The following is a 25,797-nucleotide window of genomic DNA, read 5'->3' as shown; positions in this document are numbered from 1 at the left end:
TCAATTGATATTAGGGATGGAGACGCACGGCTAATCCCACCGTGCGTTTCATTTAAAGTCCCGCCCTCTTTCCCCCCCTCTTTTATCCGAATGTCCCAGAGGAGTTCTATTGGATTTAGGTCAGGCGAGTGTGGGGGCCATTCAATGGTATCAATTCCTTCATCCTCCAGTAACTGGCTGCATACTCAATGATCCCGGCATTGTCCTGCACCAGGAGGAACCCAGGACCCACTGCACCAGTGTAGGGTCTGACAATGGGTCCAAGGATTTCATCCCGAATCCTAATGTCAGTCAGGGTGCCATTGTCTAGCCTGTAGAGATCTGTGCCTCCCTCCATGGATATTCCTCCCAGACCATCACTGACCCCCCACCAAACCGGTCATGCTGAACGATGTTACAGGCAGCATAACGTTCTCCACGGCTTCTCCAGACCCTTTCATGTCTGTCACATGTGCTCAGGGTGAACTCTGCACTCATCTGAACAGCACAGGGTGCCAGTGGTGGAGCTGCCAATTCTGGTGTTCAATGGCAAATGCCAATCGAGCTCCACGGTGCCGGGCAGTGAGCACAGCGCCCACTAGAGGCCCTCAGGCCACCCTCATGAAGTCTGTTTCTGATTGTTTGGTCAGAGACATTCACACCAGTGTCTGCTGGAGGTGATTTTGTAGGGCTCTGGCAGCGCTCATCCTGTTCCTCCTTGCACAAAGGAGCAGATACCGGTCCTGCTGATGGGTTAAGGACCTTTTACAGTCCTGTCCACCTCTCCTAGAGTAACTGTCTGTCTCCTGGAATCTCCTCCATGCTCCCAAGACCTTCTGGCAATGGCATGTATTGATGTGCCATCCTGGAGGAGTTGGACTGCCCGTGCAATCTCTATAGGGTCCAGGTATGGCCTCATGCTACCAGTAGTGACACTGACCCCCTCTATAGGGTCCAGGTATGGCCTCATAGTACCAGTAGTGACACTGACCCCCTCTATAGGGTCCAGGTATGGCCTCATACTACCAGTAGTGACACTGACCCCCTCTATAGGGTCCACGTATGACCTCATACTACCAGTAGTGACACTGACCCCCTCTATAGGGTCCAGGTATGGCCTCATACTACCAGTAGTGACACTGACCCCCTCTATAGGGTCCAGGTATGGCCTCATACTACCAGTAGTGACACTGACCCCCTCTATAGGGTCCAGGTATGACCTCATACTACCATTAGTGACACTGACCCCTTCTATAGGGTCCAGGTTACATAGTTACATAGTTACATAGTTACATAGTTAGTGAGGTTGAAAAAAGACATCAGTCCATCCAGTTCAACCTATGATGTGTGTATGTTTGCTTTTAACCGTACATTGTATACCCCCTGTATGTTGTACATTGTATACCCCCTGTATGTTGTACATTGTATACCCCCTGTATGTTGTACATTGTATACCCCCTGTATGTTGTACATTGTATACCCCTGTATGTTGTACATTGTATACCCCTGTATGTTGTACATTGTATACCCCCTGTATGTTGTACATTGTATACCCCCTGTATGTTGTACATTGTATACCCCCTGTATGTTGTACATTGTATACCCCCTGTATGTTGTACATTGTATACCCCCTGTATGTTGTACATTGTATACCCCCTGTATGTTGTACATTGTATACCCCCTGTATGTTGTACATTGTATACCCCCTGTATGTTGTACATTGTATACCCCCTGTATGTTGTACATTGTATACCCCCTGTATGTTGTACATTGTATACCCCCTGTATGTTGTACATTGTATACCCCTGTATGTTGTACATTGTATACCCCTGTATGTTGTACATTGTATACCCCTGTATGTTGTACATTGTATACCCCTGTATGTTGTACATTGTATACCCCCTGTATGTTGTACATTGTATACCCCCTGTATGTTGTACATTGTATACCCCCTGTATGTTGTACATTGTATACCCCCTGTATGTTGTACATTGTATACCCCTGTATGTTGTACATTGTATACCCCTGTATGTTGTACATTGTATACCCCTGTATGTTGTACATTGTATACCCCCTGTATGTTGTACATTGTTTACCCCCTGTATGTTGTGGTCTCTAAGGTGCCCATCTAATAGTTTTTTGAAACTATCAATGCTCCCTGCTGATACGACTGCTTGTGGAAGAGAATTCCACATCCTTACCGCTCTTACAGTGAAGAACCTCTTACGCACTTTAAGGTTAAACCGCCTTTCCTCTAGTTTTAGTGAGTGGCCACATGTCTTATTGTATTCCCTTTCTCTGAATAGTTTGTTCCTTATGCTAGGGTCGCCAGTACAGTATTTGTACATTGATATCATATCCCCCCTCAATCGTCTCTTCTCCAGAGAGAATAGGTTCAGTGCTTGTAGTCTTTCCTCATAGCTGATGTCCTCCATTCCCCTAATTATTTTTGTTGCCCTTCTCTGGACTTTCTCCAGTTCCAGCACATCCTTCCTGAGGACCGGTGCCCAGAACTGGACAGCATACTCCAGATGTGGCCGGACCAGAGTCTTGTAGAGCGGGAGAATAATCTCTTTATTTCTGGAGTGAATCCCCTTTTTTATACATCCCAGTATTCTGTTGGCTTTGCTTGCAGCGGCTTGGCATTGCATGCCACTGCCAAGTCTGTTGTCCACCAGTACCCCCAGGTCCTTTTCCATCCTAGACTCACCCAGAGGTAGTATGGCCTCATACTACCAGTAGTGACACTGACCCCCTCTATAGGGTCCAGGTATGGCCTCATGCTATCAGTAGTGACACTGACCCCCTCTATAGGGTCCAGGTATGGCCTCATACTACCAGTAGTGACACTGACCCCCCTCTATAGGGTCCAGGAATGGCCTTATGCTACCAGTAGTGACACTGACCTCCTCTATAGGGTCCAGGAATGGCCTTATGCTACCAGTAGTGACACTGACCCGAGCCAAATGCAAAAAACTAGTGAGAAACAGTCAGAAAAGATGAGTAGGGAAAAAATGTCAGTGGCCTCCACCTGTAAAACCATTCCTGTTCTGGAGATCGTCTCATTGTTGCCCATCTAGTGCACATGCTGTTAATTTCATTAACACCAAAGCAGCTGAAACTGATTAACAACCCCCTGTACTACTTAACTGACCAGATCAATATCAGGAGTTTCATTAACTAAATGCTATACTCTGATTAAATTGTTCCTTTCATTTTTTTGGAGCAGTGTATATTATAAATACAATAAGGTATGTCATAAAAATATATATATATTAGAAGCAGATTAAACTTCACCTTCCATTATCTTTTTCATCAATAACATAAAACAGAACTATGATCAGAGAATAGAAGGTACCTCGTGTCCGATGACATCAATGCTCTGCTGGACCTGAGGAACCCATTGCCTTAATATAGCGAAGAGCTCGGAGATGGAAGTGCTCGGGTCAAACAAGATGTCCTGACATGAGGAGTCATTGGGGTCAAAAAAGGAGAATTCTGTGAAAAATCAGACACAATCACACAATGAACTCAGCAAAATCCCACCAATAAGAGGGGTGCAATAAGAGGGGTACAATGTATCTGCATATACTCTCCTGTGTACAGAAGAAGAAGGAAGGTGTACCTAATAGGGATGGGCCGAACACCCCCTGTTGGGTTCACAGCAGAACTCCTGAACAGGGGAAATGTTCTAACCCAAACGGAGAACCCCATTTGAAGTCTATGGGAATCGAACAGGATACATCAAAAGTGGCCATTTTGAAGACTTGCAAGTAATTGGCAATAAAAAGGGGTATGGGGGGTTGGGTACTGGCCTGGGGGACATGGCTCAAAAAAAAAAAAAAAAAAAAATGTTTTTTCAGGAGCAGTGATTTCAATGATGCTTAAAGTGCAACAGTAAAAATGAAAAAATAATATAAATATTGTGCCTGGGGGGGGGGGGGGGGTCCCCTTAGTCTGCCTGTAAAGTGGAGCATCTGTAGCATGTATAGACCTGCTGCAGCAAAATTACATTTCAAAAAAGGAAAAAAAAAAAAAAAAAAAACGATTAAGATCCCAATTAAAATGACTTGCGGTTACAATTGCCGGTTAAATCCGTCACCGGGCTATTTAAAAAATAAAGAAAAGACAGCATGGGGTTCCCCCCCCCCATACTAGGCCCTTAGGGTCTGGTATGGAGTTTAGGGGGAACCCCATGGGCCTCTTGGCTGATTCTCTGATGAATGCTGTCCTTGCCTGGCCGGTCAGTTTAGGTGGACAGCCATGTCTTTGTAGGGGCCTGGCCGGTCAGTTTAGGTGGACAGCCATGTCTTGGTAGGGGCCTGGCCGGTCAGTTTAGGTGGATGGCCATGTCTTGGTAGGGGCCCGGCCGGTCAGTTTAGGTGGACGGTCATGTCTTGGTAGGGTTGCAGTTGTGCCATACTCTTATCCCTGAACTGTCTGCTGTGTTCCTTGGCCTTCATGATGCGGTTTATTCACTAAGGTTCTCTAACAAACCTCTGAGGGCTTCACCGAACAGCTGTATTTATACTGAGATTACATTACACACAGGTGGACTCTATTTACTAATTTGGTGACTTCTGAAGGTAATTGGTTCCACTAGATTTTAGTTAGGGGTATCAGAGTAAAGGGGGGGGGGGGGGGTGAATACAAATGCAGCCACACTTTTCACAGATTTATTTGTATCATTTATCATTTTCCTTCCACTTCACAATTATGGCCACTTTGTGTCGTCTATCACAGAAAATCCCAATAAAATACATTTACATTTTTGGTTGTAATATGAGAAAATGTGGAAAATCTCAAGGGGTTTGAATACTTTTTCAAGGCTCTGTATACTGGGAAGAAATTCCTTTTGTACCAACGCATTTCAAAATGACTTTCTTCCTCAGGAAAATGAGCATTTGTAGAGACTGAAAAACAGGCAGAACATCTTCACAGACCGTCCCATTAACAAACAATAAATGTAGATAGAACATATAATTGTACATTTATTGCTGTATTTGTGATGTATTGGGGCTGTTTGAGATATTATTGTCTCTACAAATTCTCATTTCCTAGAAGAGGAAGAAAGCAATTTTGAAACGCGTTGGGATATGAGAGAATTGTACTTAATGTCTTGATCACAGAATATATATGCAGCTTGAGATATAAAATATATAGTAAACATTACTCAAGCTGAATATACATTCTGTTATCATGACATGAAGTACAATTCTCTTTTATCCCAACGCGTTTCAAATTGCTTTCTTCCTCAGGGGAATTGAGAATTTGTAGAGACAATAATAGCTCAGAGGAAGAAAGCAATTTTGAAACGCGTTGGGATAAAAGAATCGTACTTCATATCATGATAACAGAATGTATATGCAGCTTGAGTAATATTTAATATATTTTTTCATATCTCAAGCTGCATATACATCCCGTGATCAAGACAGTAAGCACAATTCTTTTATCCCAACGCATTTCAAAATTGTTTTCTTAAGGGAAATGAGAATTTGTAGTAAAAGGAAAAATAGACCATCCCATTCACTAACAATACATGTAGATGGAACGTGTCGTTTTATTGTTGTATTTGCGATGTATTGGGACTGTTTGAGCTGTTATTGTCTCTAAAAATTCTCATTTCCCCTGAGGAAGAAAGCAATTTTGAAACCCGTTGGGATAAGAGAGAATTGTACTTAATGTCTTGATCACGGAATGTAGATTCAGCTTGAGTAATGTTTAATAGATTTTTTATATCTCAAGCTGCATATACATTCCATGATCAAGACATTAAAGTACAATTCTTTTATCCCAACGTGTTTCAAAATTGCTTTCTTCCTCAGGGGAAATGAGAATTTGTAGAGATAATAATATCTCAAACAGTCCCAATACATCACAAATACAATAATAAAATGACATCTTCCATCTACATGTATTGTTAGGTAATGGGATGGTCTGTGATTATATTCTGCCTGTTTTTCCCTTTTACTACAAATTCTCATTTCCCCTAAGAAAGCAATTTTGAAACGCGTTGGGATAAAAGAGAATTGTACCCGGTATATTTTGCTCATGGAATGTTTATGCAGCTTGAGATAGGATTCATATATTTTTTATGATCGGTCTTGAATAAAATGTAATTTATGAGGATTGATCTGTGAATATGGAAAGTCCCATCCAGATCAGTTTCTGTGCCAAGTTTCCTGACCGTCTTTTCTAGCATTTCTAATACTGAATGAGGTGTGGCTGTTTGGGGAGGTCAAAGCCACATCTGAGCCCCCCAATACAGTAAGGGGGGGTCTAGAAAATAATGTCTTTTTATAAGCAAAAAAATAAAATAAAAAAAAAAAAAAGGGAGTTTTTTTTTTTTTCTTTTTTACGGCATTCTAGTGGAGAATAAAAATAAATACAGTGTTGTGTGAATGCGGGAGAGGCCAAACAAGCGCCCCCCTGTGGTCAGTGTGCAGAGGGGCTGTTACTCAGCAGAGGACCCAGAAGATGGCAGCCATCACTGTAATGCACCAACGACTACAGGGATTTATAGATCTCAGGTCATTCCTGTATATGGCGCTGACATTTTACACCGGGACTTGGACAAATTTTCTTTGAATTTAGGAGACGGCTAAAAAAGTTAGGAGCCGGTGCGTGCAGCGCGTGCGTGGTGATATGTAACATGGATCGCAATCAACCTTTTCATATGTAGGTGTGCATGAACCTCCTGTATATCTATGAGAGTCTCCATAGTGGGAGCACTAATGGATAGATAGGGGGCAGGGGGGGCCTGGAGGCAGCCCCCAACCCTCCTAAAAAGGCACAGGGGGCACAATGGACGCCCAGCACTGTGCAGACTCTCAGATCTACAGGAGTTAGGACTGCAGGGAATACCGGGGGCTGTGAAGTGACCCTGCAGCTTACACATGTGTGTGCAAAGGTGTGCCAACTAAACCCCTGCTTTTCGGTTGGTAAGCAGACTGGTTGGTGAGTTGAGCTGGGAATTTTTCTGTTTTCGTCTTTACCCATGTGATCTGCGGTGTCCAATCACAGCCAGTCACATGTAAAAACATAGAAGTGCCATTTATCAGCTCTCCTTGGCTCACACAGAGTGTGAGGAGAGGAGAGCCAATCAGCAGCATCTCCTCACAAGGGATCAGGGCACTGATCATTAGTGCAGCACCAACAGTGCCCATCAGTGACACCAATCAGTTCCGCCTATCTGTGCTCATCAATGCCCATTAGTGCCGCCTATCAGTGCAGCATATTATTGCCATCTCATCAGTGTGGCATATAAATGCCTCCTCATCAGTGCCCATCAGTGTGGCATATAATGCCTCCTCATCAGTGCGGCATATAATGCCTCCTCATCAGTGCGGCATATAATGCCTCCTCATCAGTGCAGCATATAATACCTCCTCATCAGTGCAGCATATAATACCTCCTCATCAGTGCGGCATATAATGCCTCCTCATCAGTGCGGCATATAATGCCTCCTCATCAGTGCGGCATATAATGCCTCCTCATCAGTGTGGCATATAAATGCCTCCTCATCAGTGCAGCATATAATACCTCCTCATCAGTGCCCATCAGTGCAGCATATAATGCCTCCTCATCAGTGTGGAATGAGATATCCATACGAATGTCACTATGGAGTATTATTCATACCTGGAGCTCAGCTTTCAAATTTGGGATAAAAAAAAAAAATCAGAACCCCCCCATGACCAAACAATGAATGCCCCCCCCCATCCCCACCCCACTCACCGCAGTCGGACGGCATGGGTGCTGCAGCCACAGAGAAGGTGATTGGCTGACTGGGGTCCAAATCAGAAGCCTGGAAGCTGTGCTGGATGGGAGGGGATTGGCTGTCACCGTAGCGGGAGGTCAGGTCCTCAATGGTCATTTTTCAGGTGATCCACCTGCAGGAAAACAACAACAAGAAGAAGAGATCTCAGCAACCTGACAGAGAGCGGCGTCCTGCTGCGTAATCCACAGTAAACTGATAGCCGCCCCCCCCTCCCCCCCATAGCAGCTGTGCCGTACCCTTCTAACCGGCCTTACTCTGCCTCCAATGGAAAACAATCACCTCCGACCTCCAACACTTCCCTTCCTCCAACACATCTATCCTCCCATATTATCCCCGGGACGGATAAACACTGCTGGAGTTTTTCACTTTAACCTGTTCATGACCACGCTATACCTGAATGACAGCTACAATGCAGCTGCACTTTGCCAGGAGGCCGTCACATGACGTCCACCCGGGCTCACGCTGCCTGTGCGCCCAACTGTAGCATGCGTCAGGTGATCTGAGATGGGGTAAAGAGCCAATCACAGCGGCTCTTTATCACGTGATTAGCAGTGTCCAATCACAGCTGATCACAATGTAAACAGGATTTGCCAGTTATCAGCAAACTTCTCCTCACACAGACAGTGCATGAGAAGAGGAGAGCCAATAACTGGCAAATATACACAGGGGGCGTCAATGATAATCAGAGCCGCCCCAACAGTGCCGCCAATCAGAGCCGCCCCCATCAGAGCCGCCCCCATCAGAGCCGCCCCCCAACAGAGCCGCCCCCATCAGAGCCACTTCCATCAGAGCCACCCCAAACAGAGCCGCCCCAACAGAGCCGCCCCAACAGAGCCGCCCCAGAGCCGCCCCAACAGAGCCGCCCCAACAGAGCCGCCCCAACAGAGCCGCCCCAACAGAGCCGCCCCAACAGAGCCGCCCCAACAGAGCCGCCCCAACAGAGCCGCCCCAACAGAGCCGCCCCATCAGACCCGCCCCAACAGAGCCGCCCCATCAGACCCGCCCCAGAGCCGCCCCCATCAGAGCCGGAGAAAAAAAAAAAAAATTTACAAAATTTTATAACAAACTTGAAAAAAAAAAAAAAAAGGTTTTTGTTTGTCTAGCAAAAAAATAAAACCCCCAGTGGTGATTAAATACCACCAAAAGAAAGCTCTGTCTAAAAAAAATAAAAAAACTATAAAAATGTCATCTGAGTACAGTGTTGCATGACTGCGCAATTGTCATTCAAACTGTGAGAGCGCTGAAAGCTGAGAATTGGCCTGGCCAGGAAGAGGATAAAAGTGCCCGGTATTGAAGGGGTTAAAGAGTCAAGAGGGAAAAAATGAGGCAAGTTACAGAGCTCAGCGCTGGATTCCAGAGCTCTGCATGGAGTTTGCATGCCACCCCCAATTCCTGTGCAACTTCCCCCCTGATCTTCATAGAGATAACAATGTATCAGATCTGAGCTCCGGGCAGATACAATGTAACATGTGAATGGAGCTCAGGACTCATCAGGCTCAGTTCCCACCTCCAGGTGTGACAGAGCGTGCGCACACTCCTGTGCCTCATTTCAATTGGCTGCCCGATGCGTCAGAAACACAAAAAAGAAGTTCCTGACTCCTTTCCAAACAATGCGCCGAACTGCAGCACAATGCGATATGGTGCGCCTGAAAAACGCACGTGTGCAGATGAGTGGGGGGGGGGGGGGAGCATTGACAATTTCTGGGACCGCCACACAACTGCTAAAGGGCAGAGCATTCCTCTGTGTGGGGAAAGTGCAGGATTTCCTATACATCCCTGACATGGGGGGGGGGGGTTATATCTAGGAAGATCTCATTCCTGACATGCACAGATATAAAACGTAGCATTAAAGTGGGTGAAATGTGAATAAAGCACATCCCTCTATAGTGTGTGCTTATCTCAGTCCAGAGCACTGAGTGCCATTTCTGTCTGCTGCCCCCTGCATGAGTCTCCTCCCCCTCCTTCCTCTGCATGAGTCTCCTCCCCCTCCTTCCTCTGCTATCTGCATGAGTCTCCTCCCCCTCCTTCCTCTGCTATCTGCATGAGTCTCCTCCCCCTCCTTCCTCTGCTATCTGCATGAGTCTCCTCCCCCTCCTTCCTCTGCATGAGTCTCCTCCCCCCTCTGCTATCTGCATGAGTCTCCTCCCCCTCCTTCCTCTGCATGAGTCTCCTCCCCCTCCTTCCTCTGCATGAGTCTCCTCCCCCTCCTTCCTCTGCATGAGTCTCCTCCCCCTCCTTCCTCTGCATGAGTCTCCTCCCCCTCCTTCCTCTGCATGAGTCTCCTCCCCCTCCTTCCTCTGCTATCTGCATGAGTCTCCTCCCCCTCCTTCCTCTGCTATCTGCATGAGTCTCCTCCCCTCCTTCCTCTGCATGAGTCTCCTCCCCCTCCTTCCTCTGCTATACGCATGAATCTCCTCCTCCTGCCCCGCCCTTCCTTCCTCTGCTATCGGCATGAGTCTCCACCTCACTTCAGACAAGTTTACCTGACACCAAGAAAAAAAAAAAAGGTGACAGGTGAGGGATCTCCAGCACACAGCCTGTGATTGACAGCCTCAGCTCTGTCTCTGTGTGAAGGGGCTGTATTTCTTCCCTCCAATAAGGTCTTAAATCTCTGGTGGTCCCAATGTCCGCCGGCACCCGCAATCATCCCCGGGAGAGGCAGAACTGCGCTCTACAGACCCATCCAGAGACCGTCCCCCGGACCCATCCAGAGACCGTCCCCCGGACCCATCCAGAGACCGTCCCCCGGACCCCAACCAAAGACCGTCCCCCGGACCCCAACCAAAGACCGTCCCCCGGACCCCAACCAAAGACCGTCCCCCAGACCCCAACCAAAGACCGTCCCCCAGACCCCAACCAAAGACCGTCCCCCAGACCCCAACCAAAGACCGTCCCCCAGACCCCAACCAAAGACCGTCCCCCAGACCCCAACCAAAGACCGTCCCCCAGACCCCAACCAAAGACCGTCCCCCAGACCCCAACCAAAGACCGTCCCCCAGACCCATCCAGAGACCGTCCCCCAGACCCCAACCAAAGACCGTCCCCCAGACCCCATCCAGAGACCGTCCCCCAGACCCCATCCAAAGACCGTCCCCCAGACCCCATCCAAAGACCGTCCACCACACCCATCCAGAGACCGTCCACCACACCCATCCAGAGACCGTCCACCACACCCAACCAGAGACCGTCCCCCAGACCCCATCCAGAGACCGCCCCCCAGACCCCATCCAGAGACCGTCCCCCAGACCCCATCCAGAGACCGTCCCCCAGACCCCATCCAGAGACCGTCCCCCAGACCCCATCCAGAGACCGTCCCCCAGACCCCATCCAGAGACCGTCCCCCACACCCCATCCAGAGACCGTCCCCCACACCCCATCCAGAGACCGTCCCCCAGACCCCATCCAGAGACCGTCCCCCACACCCATCCAGAGACCGTCCCCCAGACCCCATCCAGAGACCGTCCCCCCAGACCCATCCAGAGACCGTCCCCCGGACCCCATCCAGAGACCGTCCACCACACCCATCCAGAGACCGTCCCCCGGACCCCATCCAGAGACCGTCCCCCAGACCCCATCCAGAGACCGTCCCCCAGACCCCATCCAGAGACCGTCCCCCAGACCCCATCCAGAGACCGTCCCCCAGACCCCATCCAGAGACCGTCCCCCCAGACCCATCCAGAGACCGTCCCCCGGACCCCATCCAGAGACCGTCCACCACACCCATCCAGAGACCGTCCCCCAGACCCCATCCAGAGACCGTCACCCAGACCCCATCCTGAGACCGTCCCCCAGACCCCATCCCCCAGACCCATCCAGAGACCGTCCCCCCAGACCCATCCAGAGACCGTCCCCCCAGACCCATCCAGAGACCGTCCCCCCAGACCCATCCAGAGACCGTCCCCCCAGACCCATCCAGAGACCGTCCCCCCAGACCCATCCAGAGACCGTCCCCCCAGACCCATCCAGAGACCGTCCCCCCAGACCCATCCAGAGACCGTCCCCCGGACCCCATCCAGAGACCGTCCACCACACCCATCCAGAGACCGTCCCCCAGACCCCATCCAGAGACCGTCATCCAGAGACCGCCCCCCAGACCCCATCCAGAGACCGTCCCCCAGACCCCATCCAGAGACCGTCCCCCAGACCCCATTCCCATCCAGAGACCGTCCCCCCAGACCCATCCAGAGACCGTCCACCACACCCATCCAGAGACCGTCCCCCAGACCCCATCCAGAGACCGTCATCCAGAGACCGCCCCCCAGACCCCATACAGAGACCGTCCCCCAGACCCCATCCAGAGACCGCCCCCCAGACCCCATCCAGAGACCGTCCCCCAGACCCCATCCAGAGACCGTCCCCCAGACCCCATCCAGAGACCGTCCCCCAGACCCCATCCAGAGACCGTCCCCCAGACCCCATCCAGAGACCGTCCCCCACACCCATCCAGAGACCGTCCCCCCAGACCCATCCAGAGACCGTCCCCCCAGACCCCATCCAGAGACCGTCCACCACACCCATCCAGAGACCGTCCCCCGGACCCCATCCAGAGACCGTCCACCACACCCATCCAGAGACCGTCCCCCAGACCCCATCCAGAGACCGTCATCCAGAGACCGCCCCCCAGACCCCATCCAGAGACCGTCCCCCAGACCCCATCCAGAGACCGTCACCCAGACCCCATCCAGAGACCGTCCCCCAGACCCCATCCTGAGACCGTCCCCCAGACCCCATCCCCCAGACCCATCCAGAGACCGTCCCCCCAGACCCATCCAGAGACCGTCCCCCCAGACCCATCCAGAGACCGTCCCCCCAGACCCATCCAGAGACCGTCCCCCCAGACCCATCCAGAGACCGTCCCCCCAGACCCATCCAGAGACTGTCCCCCCAGACCCATCCAGAGACCGTCCACCACACCCATCCAGAGACCGTCCCCCGGACCCCATCCAGAGACCGTCCACCACACCCATCCAGAGACCGTCCCCCAGACCCCATCCAGAGACCGTCATCCAGAGACCGCCCCCCAGACCCCATCCAGAGACCGTCCCCCAGACCCCATCCAGAGACCGTCCCCCAGACCCCATCCCCATCCAGAGACCGTCCCCCCAGACCCATCCAGAGACCGTCCCCCCAGACCCATCCAGAGACCGTCCCCCCAGACCCATCCAGAGACCGTCCCCCGGACCCCATCCAGAGACCGTCCCCCATCCACCACACCCATCCATAGACCGTCCCCCAGACCCCAACCAAAGACCGTCCCCCAGACCCCATCCAGAGACCGTCCCCCAGACCCCAACCAAAGACCGTCCCCCAGACCGTCCCCCAGACCCATCCAGAGACCGTCCCCCAGACCCCAACCAAAGATCGTCCCCCAGACCCCATCCAAAGAGGTGAGGGATCTCCAGCACACAGCCTGTGATTGACAGCCTCAGCTCTGTCTCTGTGTTAAGGGGCTGTGTTTCTTCCCTCCAATAAGGTCTTAAATCTCTGGTGGTCCCAATGTCCGCCGGCCACCCGCAATCATCCCCGGGAGAGGCAGAACTGTGCTCTACAGACCCATCCAGAGACCGTCCCCCGGACCCCATCCAGAGACCGTCCCCCGGACCCCATCCAGAGACCGTCATCCAGAGACCGCCCCCCAGACCCCATCCAGAGACCGTCATCCAGAGACCGCCCCCCAGACCCCATCCAGAGACCGCCCCCCAGACCCCATCCAGAGACCGTCCCCCAGACCCCATCCAGAGACCGTCCCCCAGACCCCATCCAGAGACCGTCCCCCAGACCCATCCAGAGACCGTCCCCCAGACCCCGTCCCCCAGACCCCAACCAGAGACCGTCCCCCAGACCCCATCCAGAGACCGTCCCCCAGACCCCATCCAGAGACCGTCCCCCAGACCCCATCCAGAGACCGTCCCCCAGACCCCATCCAGAGACCGTCCCCCAGACCCCCATCCAGAGACCGTCCCCCAGACCCCCATCCAGAGACCGTCCCCCAGACCCCCATCCAGAGACCGTCCCCCAGACCCCATCCAGAGACCGTCCCCCAGACCCCCATCCAGAGACCGTCCCCCAGACCCCCATCCAGAGACCGTCCCCCAGACCCCCATCCAGAGACCGTCCCCCAGACCCCCATCCAGAGACCGTCCCCCAGACCCCCATCCAGAGACCGTCCCCCAGACCCCCATCCAGAGACCGTCCCCCAGACCCCATCCAGAGACCATCCCCCAGACCCACCCAGTGACCGTCCCCCAGACCCACCCAGTGACCGTCCCCCAGACCCCATCCAGAGACCGTCCCCCAGACCCCATCCAGAGACCGTCCCCCAGACCCCATCCAGAGAACGTCCCCCAGACCCCCATCCAAAGACCGTCCCCCAGACACCCATCCAGAGACCGTCCCCCAGACCCCATCCAGAGACCCCAACCAAAGACCGTCCCCCAGACCCATCCAGAGACCGTCCCCCAGACCCCATCCAAAGAGGTGAGGGATCTCCAGCACACAGCCTGTGATTGACAGCCTCAGCTCTGTCTCTGTGTGAAGGGGCTGTGTTTCTTCCCACCAATAAGGTCTTAAATCTCTGGTGGTCCCAATGTCCGCCGGCCACCCGCAATCATCCCCGGGAGAGGCAGAACTGCGCTCTACAGACCCATCCAGAGACCGTCCCCCGGACCCCATCCAGAGACTGTCCCCCGGACCCCATCCAGAGACCGTCATCCAGAGACCGCCCCCCAGACCCCATCCAGAGACCGTCATCCAGAGACCGCCCCCCAGACCCCATCCAGAGACCGCCCCCCAGACCCCATCCAGAGACCGTCCCCCAGACCCCATCCAGAGACCGTCCCCCAGACCCCGTCCCCCAGACCCCATCCAGAGACCGTCCCCCAGACCCCCATCCAAAGACCGTCCCCCAGACCCCCATCCAAAGACCGTCCCCCAGACCCCCATCCAGTGACCGTCCCCCAGACCCCCATCCAGTGACCGTCCCCCAGACCCCATCCAGAGACCGTCCCCCTGACCCCATCCAGAGACCGTCCCCCTGACCCCATCCAGAGACCGTCCCCCTGACCCCATCCAGAGACCGTCCCCCTGACCCCATCCAGAGACCGTCCCCCTGACCCCATCCAGAGACCGTCCCCCTGACCCCATCCAGAGACCGTCCCCCTGACCCCATCCAGAGACCGTCCCCCAGACCCCATCCAGAGACCGTCCCCCAGACCCCATCCAGAGACCGTCCCCCAGACCCCATCCAGAGACCGTCCCGTAGGAACGGTGTAGTAGCAGTGTAGGAACGGTGTAGTAGTAGCGTAGGAACGGTGTCGTCGCAGCGTAGGAACGGTGTCGTCGCAGCGTAGGAACGGTGTCGTCGCAGCGTAGGAACGGTGTCGTCGCAGCGTAGGAACGGTGTCGTCGCAGCGTAGGAGTGGTGTCGTCGCAGCGTAGGAGTGGTGTAGTCGCAGTGTAATAGAAGGATCCCGCAGCTATGGAATATACATATACAATGTATTTATGTAACAATACCTGGAATCCGACTGGACAGGGGGGGGGGGAGGGAGTCTCCAGAATACTACAAGATTTTATCCGCCCCGCAGTAACGAGGAGGGAACCCCCCAGTCTATGCACCATCCACTGACAGCCAGCTATGACCCCTCTACATATATAAATAGGTGGGGGGGGGGGGCAGGGAAACTCTGCTAGGCACTATAAAAAGGGGGGGGCGTGTCCCTGAGAGACATCCAATCACTCCTCTGAGGATCGGCCGTCTCACAGAAGACCTGGTGAGGAAAACAAGTGATTGGAACCAGGAATGGAGGGGGGAATGGAAATACAAACATTGAGGCCAATAATAGAGCAGATTGCAGACCCTGGGGGCCATGTGTGACCACTAGGGGGCCCCCCTGAGAGCCCCACTAACAACCCTCCACCTGGCCAGGCAGCGGATCGTGTTCCCGGCATGATGAGGTCGGAGTTCCGGGAATTCTGGACTCATGCCAAGTCCTGGGCTTGTTTGTCATTCGATCCCTCGCTGTCCTATTGGGGGGGGGGGGGGCAAATCAGAGGACAACAAGCAGGAGGAGGGGGGCACCAACACAGCTTCAATTTCCACAAACTCCATACCAAGCCTTAAAGAGGACCTGACATGACACACGGGGGGGGGGGGGGGGGCATTGCTGGACTCATACCTTCTACTTTCTGAGAATGACCAGCAGGATGGACCGACAGTCCAAATATTCAACCCGGAGGACCAACATGGCCGCCGCCAGGAGATCAGCACAGAAAGTTCCGTCATTCCAGGGGTTTCTTTTACAGCAGAAGATCGGATTTACAGGGAGGGAAATAATATTTCATCCCCCAATGATTTTGTAGGTTTGCCTGCTGACAAAGAAATGATCAGTCTAATTTTAATGAGTGAAATAAGTATTTGACCCCTTAGTAGTTGGTGGAGAAATCCTTGTTGGCAATCAGAGGTCAGAGGTCACAGAGGTCAGACGTTTCTTGTAGAGGGAAGCACAGAGGTCAGACGTTTCTTGTAGTTGGGGGGTCACAGAGGTCAGACGTTTCTTGTAGAGGGAAGCACAGAGGTCAGACGTTTCTTGTAGTTGGGGGGTCACAGAGGTCAGACGTTTCTTGTAGTTGGGGTCACAGAGGTCAGACGTTTCTTGTAGTTGGGGGTCACAGAGGTCAGACGTTTCTTGTAGTTGGCCCCCAGGTTCTCACACATCTCAGGAGGGATTTTCTCCTCTTTGCAGATCTTCTCCAAGGCTGATGTTTGGTAACTTCGAACCTTCAGCTCCCTCCACATATTTTCTATGGGATTAAGGTCTGGAGACTGGCTGGGCCACTCCATGACCTTAATGTGCTTCTTCTTGAGCCACTCCTTTGATGCCTTGGCCGTGTGTTTTGGGTCATTGTCATGCTGGAAGACCCATCCATGACCCATCTTCAATGCCCAGGCTGAGGGAAGGAGGTTCTAACCCAGGATTTGATGGTACATGGCCCCGCCCATCATCCCTTTGATGTGGTGAAGTTGTCCCTTAAGCAGAAAAACACCCCCAAAGCATAAAGTTTCCTCCTCCATGTGTGACGGTGGGGGATGGTGTTCTTGGCGTCACAGGCAGCATTCCTCCTCCTCCAATCACAGCGAGTTGAGTTGATGCCAAAGAGTTCGGATTTGGTCTCATCCGACCACAACACTTTCACCCAGTTCTCCTCTGAATCATTCAGATGTTCATTAGCAAACTTCAGACGGGCTGTACCATGTGATTTCCTGAGCAGGGAGACCTTGTGGGAGCTGCAGGATTTCAGTCCTCCATGGGGTAGTGTGTTACCAATTGTTTTCTTGGTGACGATGGTCCCAGCTGAGATCATTGAGAAGATTCTCCTGTGTAGTTCTGGGCTGATTCCTCAGCGTTCTCCATCATCATTGAACCTCCACGAGGTGAGATCTTCCATGGAGCCCCAGACTGAGGGAGACTGACAGTTATTTTCTGTTTCTTCCAACCAACTGTTGTCACCTCTCACCAAGCTGCTTGGCGATGGTCTTGTAGCCATTCCAGCCTTGTGTAGGTCTACAATCTTCTCCCTGACATCCTTGGACAGCTCTTTGGTCTTGGCCATGGTGGAGAGATTGGAATCTGATTGGTTGATTCTGTGGACAGGTGTCTTTTATACAGGTAACAAGCTGAGATTAGGAGCACTCCCTATAAGAGAATCCTCCTAATCTCAGCTCATTACCTGTATAGAAGACACCTGGGAGCCAGAAATCTGCTGATTGGTCGGGGATCAAATACTTATTTCACTCATTAAATGCAAATCAATTTATAAAACTTTTTTGAAATGCGTTTTTCTGGATATTTTTGTTGTTATTCCTTCACTCACTGCTAAAATAAACCGACCAATAAAATTATAGACTGATCATTTCTTTGTCAGTGGGCAAACGTACAAAATCAGCAGGGGGGTCACATACTTTTTTTCTCTCAGTGTATGTTTTCATGTGAAGCGGATTCATGCGGAGCAATGTGTCAGTCTATCACCCGTCCCATAGACCACAATACTCCCACTGACAATGACACGAGGACGGCACCATGTTTGTTCAGGCATCACCCAGGGTCACTCCACTTCCAGCACTGACAGCAGCTCAGAGAGGACACAGACACAGAGCCAAAAACTGGAAAATCCACAGAGGGGGCATCTACACTGACAACCAGGGCACTGATCATCAGTGCAGCCCCAACAGTGCCCACCAGTGCTGCCCATCAATGCCCACCAGTGCCCCCAACCTGTGCCCACCAGTGCCCCCAAACTGTGCCGCCAATTAGTACCCACCAACCTGTGCCCACCAGTGCCGCCAATTAGTACCCACGAATCAGTGCCGCCAATCAATGCTGCCAACCAGTACTGCCAGTGCCACTAGTGATGCCAATCTGTGCCACCAATCAGTGCAACCAATCTGCGCCGCCAACCAGTGCCGTCAGTGCCCACTAGTGCTGCCAATCCGTGCCACCAATCTGTGCCCCCCAACCAGTGTGGCCAATTAGTACCCACAAATCAGTGCCCACCAGTGCCATCAATCAGTGCCACCAATCAGTGCAGCCAATCCGTGCCGCCAACCAGTTCCACCTACCAATGCTGCCCACCAGTGATGGCTGTCAGTGAAAGAGAAAAGAATGATTTCTTATTCACAAAATTTTAAAAACAGAAATAACTTTTGTTTTTTTCTTCACAATTTTCAGTCTTTTTTCCCCGTTTACAAAAGAATATATTTAGATTTATTTATTTATTTATTAGGAGGCGACTAAATGCCACCAAAAGAAAAAGCTCTGTCTCAGGAAAAATGATAAAAATGTCATATGGATACAGTGTACTATGACGGCGTAACTGTCATTCAAAGTGTGACAGCGCTGAAAGCTGAGAATTGGCCTGGGTAGGAAGGGGGAGGGGTTCCCGGTATTAGGGGGGTTAGGAAGGGGAAGGGGGAGGGGTTCCCGGTATTGGGGGGTTTGGAAGGGGAAGGGGGAGGGGTTCGGAAGGGGAAGGGGGAGGGGTTCCCGGTATTGGGGGGGGTTAGGAAGGGGAAGGGGGAGGGGTTCCCGGTATTGGGGGGTTAGGAAGGGGAAGGGGGAGGGGTTCGGAAGGGGAAGGGGGAGGGGTTTCCGGTATTAGGGGATTAGGAAGGGGAAGGGGTTCGGAAGGGGAAGGGGGAGGGGTTCCCGGTATTAGGGGGTTAGGAAGGGGAAGGGGGAGGGGTTCCCGGTATTAGGGGGTTAGGAAGGGGAAGGGGTTCGGAAGGGGAAGGGGGAGGGGTTCCCGGTATTAGTGGGGTTAGGAAGGGGAAGGGGGAGGAGTTCCCGGTATTGGGGGGTTAGGAAGGGGAAGGGGGAGGAGTTCCCGGTATTGGGGGGTTAGGAAGGGGAAGGGGGAGGGGGGGTTAAGCAGTGGTTGAGGAACGCGGTATTGAAGTGTACTGGTTGGTAAGGAGCGGCCGCTGCGATCTCTAACAACCGAGGAGTCATCAGCTGTTAGCGGGGCTCTCCACTGACACCTGAATGTAACAAAGAAATCCCAGCAATCAGAAATCCATACCCCCCCCCTCCCCCCCCCCCCAATCCATACCGGACCCTTTGTGTCTTTTATGGATTTTGAGGGAAACCCCCACGCCAACATTTTGTTTTAAAAAAATGGCATTGGGTCCCCCCGAAATCTATTCCAGACCCTCATCCAAGCCTGCAGCCCGAGAGGTCAGGAAATGTACTTCACTATAGCGGGCACATACCTCAACATGGGGGAGGGGTGCTTTAAGGCCGGGGGAGCTCTCATGCATGCCTCAGTTGTGCTGTCCCGGGATGGCGGGGGGGGGGGGGGGGTCATTGTGATGGACGATGAATCTACACCGGGGGAAACTTATTATTTTGCTTTTTTAATAAAGGAATTGTCAAAAACTGCCTCCTGTATTTAGTCACACTTTTATTATTTGATGGAGTTCTAAAAATGACTCCTCCCCCTTCTACAAAGTTACAATGTACAGTCAGATCCCTGGGGGAGGGGAGACTGAGGAAATGTCTCCTCCTCCTTCTACAAAGTTACAATGTACAGTCTGATCACTGGGGGAGGGGAGACTGAGGAATAGAATGGGAAGGAAGTTTTAAAAAACACTTTTAGAAAACGATTTACAACGAGTTATTGGTAGATGAATGGATCACCAAATATTGATCTGATCCTCTCTACTATAGGGGGGGGGGGGAGAGTCGAGTGACTTCACCATGCCATGCACCCTCCCCCCCCCCCTCCTGTCAGCGTGGTGAAAGCGGCACCCGGCGTTCCTGGCAGCGGGATGAGATGTGACAGATGGGCGATAATAGGATGGAGGATTGAGAAATGAGATCATCATAGCGGGGGATGGGAAGGATTAATCACCCCCCTATTATATCCCATTACAGCATCTTCCAGAGGTCTCGGGACACATTCCTTCTAATGGGGGGAGGGGGGGGGGACATCCGCAGCACCCTCCAATGGAGAACTTCACCAATTACAATCTACAAACTTCAGACTCTCCGAGGATAAAAATCCGTATTTCAGGAATTGTCAGAACTTTCCTTATAAATAGAATCCACCAATCACTAGAAAATATAGTCCCCCCCCCCCCCAACCCGACTCCACTGTGTGCTGGATCACCCTCTGTGCCCATTATGAGGGGTTCCCACCATCCCTGTGCTGAGTTTCCGGGTCTGTACACCCGCTGTGCCCATTATGAGGGGTTCCCTCCATCCCTGTGCTGAGTTCCCGGGTCTGTACCCCCGCTGTGCCCATTATGAGGGGTTAATTTTGTTTATTGGAAATTCTTACAAACAACAACGTATATACAATAAAACCATAATAAATAACATATTTACAAAATAATTGAATATAACTATACAAAACAAGAACATAATAAATAAACCAAATTGCGCACAGCATAAACCCTACGAGAGAGCCAGACTAAGGAACATCACCATGCATGGAGCCTTTTATCAGACATTATATTTTATGACTGATTTTAAGCTGACAACATTATTGGGTGCCACTTTTAACGGAGGATAATTGAGGCAGCCGTGTCTTAGCCTGACTACTCTCTCCCCCTGGAGAACCAGTGCGCTTCAGTGCACCCTGCGACTCATCATCCATATCAGACGCTGTACTCAATGAGCCCCATTCATCGTCATCATCTGACAGGACCCCAAACTTATTTGTCAAAGGCAAAACATTAGGACTGTGGGTAGCTGAACACTTTTTTTTCCTTCTTTTGCCCTTCTTCCTTTTCTCCTCCAACCATTCCACATCATCCTTGGACAAATTGGAAATAACAGTTTCCCCACTCTCACCCTCCCCTTCACCCCCACTCTCCCTTACCTTATCTACCACCAGGCCAGCCTCTTCACCATTCTCCCCACTCCTCTGCACCCCATGGTCCCTAATAAAAGCCCTGCAATGTCTAGGGGGGGGGGGGGACTGGCACTGTACTTGATGCCCCTGCCTCAGCACCTCTGCAATTTTGGAGGACACAGACACAGAAGGATTGGACACATTCTTAGTAACCGATACATTAGATACAGACTGGGAAGACACAGGCACACTAGGCAAATGCACAGACTGGGGCGCCACAGACTGGGAAGACACTGACACACTGGGAATTGGCACAGACTGGGGCGCCACAGACTGGGAAGACACTGACACACTGGGCATTGGCACAGACTCGGAGGGAATCGCAGGCACCCTAGCTGCTGAACTCTGAGCATCCTCCATGTCCAGACGGAAGAACTCTCTCATGAGCTCAGGCTGGTTGTGCATTGCCTCAGGACACTGACTATAAGGATGCCCCACCGCATTGCACAGGTTGCACCTTATAAGATTGCAATCTTTTGCCAAATGCCCTAAATCCTGACACAGAGCATTTCATTACTGGACAGGAGGATGCAAAGTGCCCTTTATCCCCACACTTATTGCACAGCTTTGGCTGGCCTGGATAGAATATGGTCAGTCTGTCCCTCCCTAGGAAAGCTGAGGATGGCAGATGCTGGATGACATTGTCAATGACTCTCAGTTTTAGCAGCATAGACCCCCCCCCCCCCCCCGTCCATATTCCCTGATCAACCACAATTTTCTGTAAGGGGCTCAGGATGTCTCCATATCTCCTCAACCATACGGATAAATCCCCTTGTGGTATGGATTCATTGCGGACAAGAATTGTCACCATTTTAAGAGGCTGGCATGATACAACCTTGGGGATGAGCCCTTTCCAGCTCCTACACACACGTTCATATTTTTCCCAAAATATGTCCAAAGACTCCGGACAGATAAAGGACAAATCATACTCATAGGAGCCGGTCGGACTGATCAGGGCGAAGATATCTGCGTGTTCAAACCCCATCTGCAGAATCTTATCAACCATGGCTCTCCTATATGGGGGAATACCCTCACCCTCCCATCGAAGCTGCACAACATTCCTCCTTTTAAATAATGAGGAAGGTAAAACATTTCCATGCTCCTTCCCTGCTTGCTCCCCTCTCCCAGATCCTGCAGCAGCACCAGCATAAGTTTTCCTCCCAGACATACCACCAGCAATTACAGCAGTCTTTAGACACAGCCACACCTGCTGACAAGAAGCCTGAAAACAACCCTTGCAGTCTTTGGAGCAGCAGAGACAAGACCCACCCCCTCCCCCTGCTCTAAGCACTCAGCTGCTTTCCTGGGTTCAATCACAGTCTTGTCTACTGCAGACTCCCAGCCAGTTGTAGCACTACTGCTCCCAGCATCTCCTCCACCATTCTCAGGAGCAGCCACTGTATCTGGTCCAGGCAAAGCTCCATGGTGCTCCTCTTTGCAGACTCTTCAACCAGAAGCTCAGTTATTTTCAGTTTTTCCACCAATTGCATTTAAAAGTGGAGTTTTTTAGCAGGTGCATCAGGTTGCACTGCATGCTGCACATTGTCTATGGGTGTGGGCTGACAGCCCATAGCACTACAACCCTCAGCAAGCACATTGTCATTAATAAAGTTCACATCACCACCTTGCACACACACCGTACCTGCTTGCTGTGTTACCTCTGCTGTGTCATGGCTGATGGTGGGATCAAACTTCCTCCTGGTTGTTGCAGATTTTATGGTAAATCTTCCTCTCTCCACAGGTCTCTCTTTCACAGGGCGAGGAACGGTATCCATCTCCTCATCTGAGGAATCCGCAGAAAAATTGAACTTTCTTCCATCCAGAGGGGATTCCAGCTCAGCGATGAACTCCAACATGCCAGTACCCCCCTCAACCTCCGGCTCAGATGTTCCACATGCTGCTGCAGAGGGAGGGAGACAGAGGCCTCCACCATTGGGGGCTCAGCAGATGTCTGAGGTGTTGAAGAGCTGGGCTCATCCTCCAGGCCCACTTTCTCCTCACTGACTGGGTCACTCTCCATGCTGGAAACGACTCCTCTCCTCATACGGCTGAAACGTTCCTCATTCCTGTATTTCTCCTTAAATGGTCCACTGCTTTCCTTCAGAGAGCTCACCGGCTCTTTCTGCTTCCTCAAAGCTTCAATTCAGGCCTCAGAGCCGGTCTCTTCTTGCTGTACAGTTTGGCACAAAACAGCTTTTTCTTTTTAAATTCAGCTTTTAAAGTTGCCAATTTCTCCTCCTCTTTCTCAATCCGCGTCAGCTTGTCCACAATCCTCCGTCTAAAGGTAGACAGGGATTCATCTCTCCTTGGGCTGAGCTCCATGTCTTCCATAGACTGAGGCCTAGTCTCAGGCCTATCCAGGGGGCCCCGCCAGGATCCTGCATCCCTCCTGGGGCAGAGAAGCAACTCTAGCCCCTGGCTTCTGAAAGCACATGAGCAAAGGAACCAGCAACCTCACACCTCGCTGTCAAGAAGTGGAATGGCAGTTTCCACCATCCCTGTGCTGAGTTCCCAGATCTGTACACCTGCGCCCAGCGACCTGGGGCCTCTCCCCAGCCCGCGCCCTGCAACAGGGGGCCTCTCCACAGCCCGCGCCCAGCGACATGGGGCCTCTCCCCAGCTCGCGCCCTGCAACAGGGGGCCTCTCCCCAGCCCGCGCCCTGCAACAGGGGGCCTCTCCCCAGCCCGCGCCCTGCAACAGGGGGCCTCTCCACAGCCCGCGCCCTGCAACAGGGGGCCTCTCCATTATTTAGCAGGATTCCGCATACAATGTACAATAGAAGGACAGCTCTGGGTGGGTCGGTGAGATTTATGAAGCCAATGAAGAGTAGGGAGTGCTGGGAGCTGCAACCTTTCACTGGACCTCTATATACAGGATGGGCGGGTGTGGGGTCCCCTCCTGTCTGGGGGTCCTGGTGATATATTGGTGGGTTGGGGGGGGGGTCAGACAAAAATGGCGCTCTACCTTTCGGATAAGTTTGCCGGCCGTGTGCAGACTGCAAAGTTTTATCTCCTAAAATACCAAACCTGAGACATGTGGGGTGGCCACCTCCACTCCCCCTACTGGAGAGTATAGTCAGCAGGGCAGTATGCTGACCAGCTGGGTTCAATAAGGTCTCATCAGTCACATGGAAGCAGTGTACCTTTACATTAAAGGTGGAAAAAGTTCTGAAATTATTTAACTTTGTCTCATTTTTTTACATCACAGAAAGCAGACATATTAACAGGGGTGTGTAGACTTTTTATATCCACTGTAGATCCTACCACATTACCCAGTCCATACCAGTATAGATCCTAAACAAATTACACAGTCCATACCAGTATATAACCTACCACATGACCCAGTCCATACCCGTATATAACCTACCACATGACCCAGTCCATACCAGTATAGATGCTAACACATTCCCCAATCCATACCAGTATAGATCCTAACACATTATCCAGTCCATACCAGTACGGATCCTAACGCATTCCCCAGTCCATACCAGTACGGATCCTAACGCATTCCCCAGTCCATACCAGTATAGATCCTAACACATTATCCAGTCCATACCAGTATAGATCCTAACACATTACCCAGTCTATACCAGTATAGAGCCTAACACATTACCCAGCCCATACCAGTATAGATCCTAACACCATTACCCAGTCCATACCAGTATAGAGCCTAACACATTACCCAGTCCATACCAGTATAGAGCCTAACACATTACCCAGTCCATACCAGTATAGATCCTAACACATTACCCAGTCTATACCAGTATAGAGCCTAACACATTACCCAGTCCATACCAGTATAGATCCTAACACATTATCCAGTCCATACCAGTATAGATCCTAACACCATTACCCAGTCCATACCAGTATAGATCCTAACACATTACCCAGTCCATACCAGTATAGATCCTAACACCATTACCCAGTCCATACCAGTATAGATCCTAACACCTTACCCAGTCCATACCAGTATAAATCCTAACACATTACCCAGTCCATACCAGTATAAATCCTAACACATTAACCAGTCCATACCAGTATAGATCCTAACACATACCAAGTCCATACCAGTATAGATCCTAACACATTACCCAGTCCATACCAGTATAGATCCTAACACATTACCCAGTCCATACCCAGTCCATACCAGTATAGATCCTAACAGATTAACCAGTCCATACCAGTATAGATACACATTACCCAGTCCATACCAGTATAGATCCTAACACGTCACCCAGTCCATACCAGTATAGATCCTAACACATTACCCAGTCCATACCAGTATAGATCCTAACACATTACCCAGTCCATACCAGTATAGATCCTAACACATGACCCAGTCCATACCCGTATATAACCTACCACATGACCCAGTCCATATCAGTATAGATGCTAACACATTCCCCAGTCCATACCAGTATAGAGGCTAACACATTACCCAGTCCATACCAGTATAGATCCTAAACAAATTACACAGTCCATACCAGTATATAACCTACCACATGACCCAGTCCATACCAGTATAGATGCTAACACATTCCCCAATCCATACCAGTATAGATCCTAACACATTATCCAGTCCATACCAGTATAGATCCTAACACATTACCCAATCCATACCAGTACAG

At 51.2% G+C, this 25,797-nt stretch overlaps 1 protein-coding gene across 1 annotated transcript in view; it reads right to left on the bottom strand.

Annotated features, from left to right (window-relative positions):
- The window catches only part of CLIP4 (CAP-Gly domain containing linker protein family member 4), a 149,934-nt gene that overhangs the window by 114,138 nt on the left and 9,999 nt on the right, over nucleotides 1-25,797 (bottom strand). The window contains 2 exon segments of the mRNA XM_082249783.1: nucleotides 3,338-3,477; nucleotides 7,714-7,868. Of these exon segments, the coding sequence (XP_082105909.1) occupies nucleotides 3,338-3,477; nucleotides 7,714-7,852 (279 nt within the window). The 5' untranslated portion in view covers nucleotides 7,853-7,868.

The sequence above is a fragment of the Pelophylax lessonae genome (assembly GCF_965119305.1).
Source record: "Pelophylax lessonae genome assembly, chromosome: 3".
Classification (NCBI taxonomy): domain Eukaryota; kingdom Metazoa; phylum Chordata; class Amphibia; order Anura; family Ranidae; genus Pelophylax; species Pelophylax lessonae.
Note: the sequence above shows the minus strand (reverse complement) of the source record. Positions and strands in the feature narration are given on the sequence as shown.